The 6,384-nt window shown below is 49.5% G+C and overlaps 1 protein-coding gene across 1 annotated transcript in view; it reads left to right on the plus strand.

Annotated features, from left to right (window-relative positions):
- STK10 (serine/threonine kinase 10) overlaps positions 1-5,788 on the plus strand; it is a 43,464-nt gene extending 37,676 nt beyond the window's left edge. Inside the window, exons 12-19 of the mRNA XM_042826198.1 lie at positions 328-507; positions 747-839; positions 984-1,113; positions 1,507-1,631; positions 2,182-2,370; positions 2,534-2,659; positions 2,889-3,002; positions 3,111-5,788. Coding sequence (XP_042682132.1) covers positions 328-507; positions 747-839; positions 984-1,113; positions 1,507-1,631; positions 2,182-2,370; positions 2,534-2,659; positions 2,889-3,002; positions 3,111-3,251 — 1,098 coding nt within the window. The 3' untranslated portion in view covers positions 3,252-5,788. The remainder of the gene's footprint in view (positions 1-327; positions 508-746; positions 840-983; positions 1,114-1,506; positions 1,632-2,181; positions 2,371-2,533; positions 2,660-2,888; positions 3,003-3,110) is intronic.
- The last annotated feature ends 596 nt before the right edge of the window (positions 5,789-6,384 follow it).

A 6,384-nucleotide genomic window follows, 5' to 3' on the forward strand; every position in this document is an offset into this window, starting at 1 on the left:
CAAACATGAAAATCCTTGTCTGTGGAGAAAGAAATGTTATGTTTGAACTCTGCTGCCTGTTAATATTTGCTCAGGGCTGTGGGTCCCAGTGGGATGCTGCGGATCAGGATTTAAGCAAGTAGATAGTGTTGAAATGCATCAGTTCTAGAACAGATTAAAAAATGGTTCACGCTAGAGCTGGGTCTGCCCTGTGCACTTCATGCATCGTTCTATGGGAGTTTCTTTCCTCTGTATTCAGTAAAGAGGCTCAATTTGTATTAGGACACCTATATCAGAAGACAAAGCTCGGTGGAGACTGAGGCTGACTTGTGTTCCCTTCCTGTACAGGCTAAGAAGAAGTTCTATGACACTGAACTGGAGAACCTCGAGCGGCAGCAGAAGCAGCAGATCGAGAAGATGGAACAAGATCACTCGCTGCGCCGCCGGGAGGAGGCCAAGCGCATCCGCTTAGAGCAGGAGCGGGACCATGTGAAGTTCATGGAGCAGCTGAAGCAGAAGAAAAAGGAGGTAAGTTTGGGGTCAGATGGAGGAAAGCTGGCTTCCTGCATCTGTTTCTTCCAGCAAAGCATAAACAGTTCTCCGTAGCAGAGCTCAAGGGGGAACCAGTTGTTGGTGTTTTAGCAGGAAGCTTTTCGGTTTTCTTTGGTATATTAGGGTGTTTCTTGAGGTCCAGATGTTTAGCAACATTCCCTGGTGTTTTCTTGGCCTAAATTACCTGCTGATAAATCTCCTTTCCCTCACCAAAGGTCAAGAATGAGGTTGAAAAGCTGCCACGGCAACAGCGCAAAGAGAACATGAAGTTGAAGATGGATGACTTTGCCCAAAGAAAACAAGCCATGGTAAGGTTTGAGAGAAGATTGCCACTACTCAAAGATAGAAGCATCCTTCTTCTCTGAGGGATTGGCAGCTTGTAAAATACCACCAGATGCTTTTCACATTGCAGTAGGAGGAGGGCTCATGCTGTTATTGCTGTTTCCTTCCAGGAACAGGATTTTTTGGCCAAGCAGAAGGAAGATCTGGAGCTAGCCATGAAGAACATAACTGCCCAGAACAAAAAAGAGATCTGTGACAAGGAACGCGACTGCCTGAACAAAAAGCAGCAGCTCATGAGAGGTGGGTGGTGAGGAGAAGGAAGAAAGCAAACGCTGTAACGATGGCCTCATCCACTGCTGGCTCGTCCCACGCAACAGCTGCTGTGGCAGAGTTGCAAGCTGGCAGGGTAGGATTTAGAAAAAACAGCCCTGCCAGATCCTGTCTAAATGTTTAGCAATAATAATAAATAGCGCTTTAATCTTCAAAGCACTTTACAAATACGAACCAATTAGGCTTCATAATTACAAGAAATGATTCTCTAATATGGCTTGCAACCACTTCTGCTTGGAAAACAGGTGGTGAGTGGTCACACGCACATCTGCTATGCTGCTGCCACCTGTAGCTCAGGGTGCTGTGTGTGACCAAGCTGAGGGTCCAGGGTGGGTTTTCTCCTGACTCTCTTCTTTTCCTCAGACCGAGAGGCATGCATCTGGGACCTTGAGGAGCGTCAGCAGCAGGAGAAACACCAGCTTATCAAGCAGCAGCTAAAGGACCAGTATTTCCTCCAGAGGCATGAGTTGCTCAGGAAGCATGAGAAGGTGAACAGTTAGCTCCTTCTTGTAATGGTCCTGCGTGCTGCTTGGGTGTCTGTGAAAGGGGCGCTTCCCATCCAGGATTTAAATGAGAGTGGAATGTGAGCTAGGAGTTGTAGGTCTTAGTCATTATTAGTCCAAGGGGATCAGAGTAACACTCAGGTCAGATGACTGAAAGAATGGTCGGGTGCTGCAATGGGCTGCCCAGGGAGCTGGTGGAGTCACCAACCCTGGAGGTGTTCAGGGGATGTTCAGACATTGTGTTGAGGGACCTGGTTTAGTGAGAACTGTTGGTGATAAGCAGATGGTTGGACTGGATAATCTTGTAGGTCTTTGGCAACCTTGGTGATTGTGTGATTGTATGAATTGCTTGGCATCTATATTCTGTGCTGCTTGCATTTAATGTACAAGAGGCAGCTGTGAATTTTGACGGGTTTTATGGCTTTATTTTTTCTGGAAATGTTATCCTGTATGTGAGTTGGATTCTCACAGCAGTACATAAGGTTGGCACATCTGACACGTGTCTCCTCCTGTTAACTTGTCTCGTACATTGCAGGAAAGGGAGCAAATGCAGCGCTACAACCAACGTATGATAGAGCAGCTGAAAATTCGGCAGCAGCAGGAGAAAGCTCGGCTCCCCAAAATCCAGCGGAGTGAAGGGAAAACGCGCATGGCCATGTACAAGAAGAGCCTTCACATCCACTCCAGTGGCAGTGCAGCTGAGCAGCGGGAGAAGATAAAACAGGTCAGGCCATGCACAAAACACTAGGGTTGAGGGTTGGCTTAGGGCTGTAGAGCTTCACTGGGGAATTCAGATTGGAAAAAAGAAACATTCCCCACATTCTAACCCACTGCAGTGATCAGAGCAGCGATGCTCACACAGAGGCTCCTGCTTTTTTCTCTTCCAGTTTTCTCAGCAGGAAGAGAAGAGGCAAAGGGCAGAGCGGCTGCACCAGCAGCAAAAGCATGAGACACAGATGAAGGACATGCTGGCCCAGTGTGAAAGCAACACGAACGAGCTCCAGCAGCTGCAGGTACCTGTGCCCTCTGATGTGCAGAAAAGCCCTGGCCACTGTAAAAGTGGCTGCAGTGAGCTAGAGCTGGTGTTCTCCAGCTTGACCTTTAGAAGTTTTTATGGCACTGTGTAAGCATGCCCTGGAGCTCAGAGTTCCGAATGCTTCTGGCTGCTGCAAGTCTTCATGGACTGCAGGATTTACAGTCCCACTTCCTTAATGAGTGTTTTGCTTTGTGGTCTGTGTTTAGAATGAAAAGTGTCACCTTTTGATTGAACACGAAACGCAGAAACTTAAGTCCCTGGATGAGAATCACAACCTGCACATGAAGGAGTGGCGGGACAAGCTGAGGCCACGGAAGAAGGTATTGCACTCTCTGCAGATTGAGGTGCTGGGATGGTTGGAAGGGGCAATGTCCAGAGCTCTGGTGCTATATCAAATATACCTTGTGTTTTGTTCCCTTTTGCTTCAGGCCCTGGAGGATGAGCTGAACCAGAAGAAGCGTGAGCAGGAGATGTTTTTCAAGCTGAGTGTGGAGGCAGATGAACAAACCCCAGCATCCCCAACCAAACACACCAAGTTCATCCCCTTCAGCTCCACAGAGAGCTCGTAACCCTGTGGCTGGCAGGACACCAGCTGGGCCTTGCTGCATCCTCCTGGGCTGTAGTGGGGCACCTTGGACTTGGAAGACTCTCAGCAGCCTCTTCTCACAGCACCTGCCTGTCCCTGTGCTGTTCCTATGAGAAATGTGCCTTTGTCCTTCACTGGGAGATGCTACTGGATGTTTTGGAGGCTTTTCCAGAGTCTGGCCTGCTCAGCAGAGCTCATGACTGGGGAGGACAGTTTCTTTCTGTGGTTTACTTGCACTGTTAGCTGAATGCATTGCCTGTGCTGTGAGCCTGGTGCTCAGCGGGCTCATCAGCTGGAACTGAAGAATAGCAGCCCTGAGCAGGAGCAGTAGGCAGGGCCTCGAGCACACTGCCAGTGGTTAAGCTGCTCCTCCCAGTCCTCTGTAACCAGCCAGCCTGGGACAAAGCATCCCTGTGGTGTCTTATGCAAGCCTTGGCCTTGTTGCCCCCCACATTTGCCTTAGATTTATTTGTATCTGCCATGGCCCCCTTTGTCTCAAAGGAGACAGTGATTTGGATTTATTTCCTTTTAGGAGAGAGACTTAGGTTCCCACCACAGTCTGTGAAGAAAAGGGACTTGCTAAGCACCCTGTCAGAGTACCTTCAGTTTTTCATTGTCATTTCATTTGCTGTGGTTGCAGGCACCACGGTCTCTCTGCACCTGGCTAACATTACCTTATTGGGCCCCAAACTTGCAGCTGATAATGTGGGGCTCCTCACTGAACCTCTGAACTGCCTGCAGGTTTCTCTCTCTTGAATGTGTGTGCATGTGGGAGTTTGTAATGTTGTTCAGTCCCATGGTGTTGCAGCGAGGGGTTACAGGGTGTTAATGCAGCAGCTCTTATGGTCACACATGTGCCTGAGGTTTTTTTTTTAAGTGCTATATATGTGTGGGCCATGTAAGTCAGCCACTCTGAAGTCAGGGTAGCAGGAAGAAGCAAAGGAGTCTTGAAACAAGGGGTGCAAGGGAAGAGGAGATGCAAAGATAGGTCACAATGGCTTGTTACCCTGTTTTATCTCCTTGTGAAGTGCCATGGTCTCTTGGATGATTCTCCTGACCTTCAGCTTAGCGTCAGGCTGCAGAGAGGCAGAGCAGCAGTGGGCCCAGCCTTCCACCCTCTGTTCTGTGGCGTTGTCTCAGGTGGGTGCTGTTCCACATCAGCACAAAGCACTGCATGGCTGAGCTTTGGCTGAGCTCTGGTGACCCGGAGCATGAGCCTGGGAAAGGGAACTGAGCAAGGCCCTCTTCATGCAATGGCAGTGACCAAAAGGCATATGGTAGCACGTGGGTTTTTCTCTTCGATGTCTGGACAATTGTTTAGTGCAAGAAGAAACGTCCCTGCTAAAAAATAACTATTAGCATGTATTGGTTCAGAGATGTACTGCCATTTGAGGGCAAGGTGGTCTGTGGCACGCTATGCTCTCAGCTCCCTAGCTGAAGGAGTCAGCCCCCAGGTCTTTCCCACATCTTTATCTGAGGAGTGCATTCACTACCCATTTAGAGTTCATAATATGCTTCCTACAAACTAGCAAGATTACATTAATTTGGGCCATTCCAAGATTCTTCTGAATCTACATCATTAATGTCTTAATAAACATAGCCTAGAGATGTGAGGGCTGGGTCCTTTGCAAGCAGTCTGCGTGCAATAAATAGTCTGTCTTAGGGAGGCTGCTTCTCCCATCTCCAAAAGGATTGGCTGTGCCTTTCAGATACGATGACAGAACCAGTTTGGGACAAAAATGAATGAGCACGGGTTGATCCTGAACCAGGACGATGTGTTTGTTTCAGCCTTTTAGTTGCAATGGAAATGTACAGTAGCAGCCCCAGTGGTTCCCTGTCCCCCTGGGGTCAGGCTGGAGCTGTTCATTAAGATGGTGGTTGTTGCAGGAATCAGTGCCTGGTGTGTGGCTTTTGGTTTGGTATGTGTGACCTGTGGAAGGATGTCTTGCAGCGCGGTGTTGCTGCCATACTTTGTCCAGTTGAAGCAGCCTGCAGCCCCTCTGACCGCCTTCTTGCACCAACCCAGGAGTGTCAGTTCTCTCTGAATACTGTGCAGCTGTGGGGATGGATGGAGACTTTCTGGAGGCTTTTAAGGAGCTGGTTAGATCCCCTGAGGGAAATCGGTTGTGCCTTCCTTCAGTGCAGCTCATTCACAGCCTGGAGTTAGCAGCATGGTTTTGCTTCTGCTAATAGAGGATGGGAATGGTTTTGTCCCCTGCCTGTTCTGCTCCTTTTCCAGCTGCATTGGTGCTCTGGCACCAAACCCTCTCCGTGCGGAGGGCAGGGGAGCACACCTGATGATTGTCATGTTTACAGAGGGGTTAGTTTGCCTCCCTTTAAGAAGAGATTGTTTTGTTTCCTGTTGAGAAGTAACCACAAATACATTTTTGGGGGAGGGGATGCGGGGCCATTTTTTAAAATGTGGCTTTGAATAAAAAGACTTTTAAAATGTTTTGGAGAACATCTTGGAGTTATCACTACGATGTAAAGAGCCTTCTAATAAAGTAACAGACCGAGAAACCCGGCCGCGTGTCTGTTCTGCCGCGTGCTCTCAGCCGTGCCTCGCGCCAGCACAGCGTTGCAGCCGCAGGTTGGGTTTTGCTGTCAGAAAGCCCCAGAGCCTCTTCTGGCATGGGAGCACTGCGCGGCCGAACTTCTGCAGTTCGTGAGCACTCCCGGCATCTCCGCGATGAACCGGAGCGCTGGCAGCGCCGACAGCAGCTCCTCGATGGCTGAGAGCAGTGCTCGGCTGCCCCTGCTTGGCGGAGAGGAGCATTGCATCCTCCTGAGGAAGAATGCGAATCGCTCGTTTAATTCCTTTTTCTTCAGGTTGCCTGGCTTTAACAGGAGCCGCGTGGGCTGCAGAGCACCGGGCTGCACGTCTTCTTGCTCCGTGATACAGCAAGTCAGAGATGGAATAGTTGAGAACGCATAATGAGCTGCCTCCATTTACATCTGCTGCGCTGCACTGTCCCCTGGGACAGCCCGGTCCGAAGGGGCCTCACTGAGTGCATCTCGGGGGTATTTAATTCATCCGCGTGTCCTCGGCAGCGCCTGAGGGGAGCTTCAACCGTGACAATTCTTATTTATAAATAGGTGGAAAGCACCGTGTATTC

This window comes from Centrocercus urophasianus, unplaced genomic scaffold (assembly GCF_019232065.1).
Source record: "Centrocercus urophasianus isolate 14NV4802_14NV808 unplaced genomic scaffold, USGS_Curo_1.0 seq_26, whole genome shotgun sequence".
Lineage (NCBI taxonomy): Eukaryota > Metazoa > Chordata > Aves > Galliformes > Phasianidae > Centrocercus > Centrocercus urophasianus.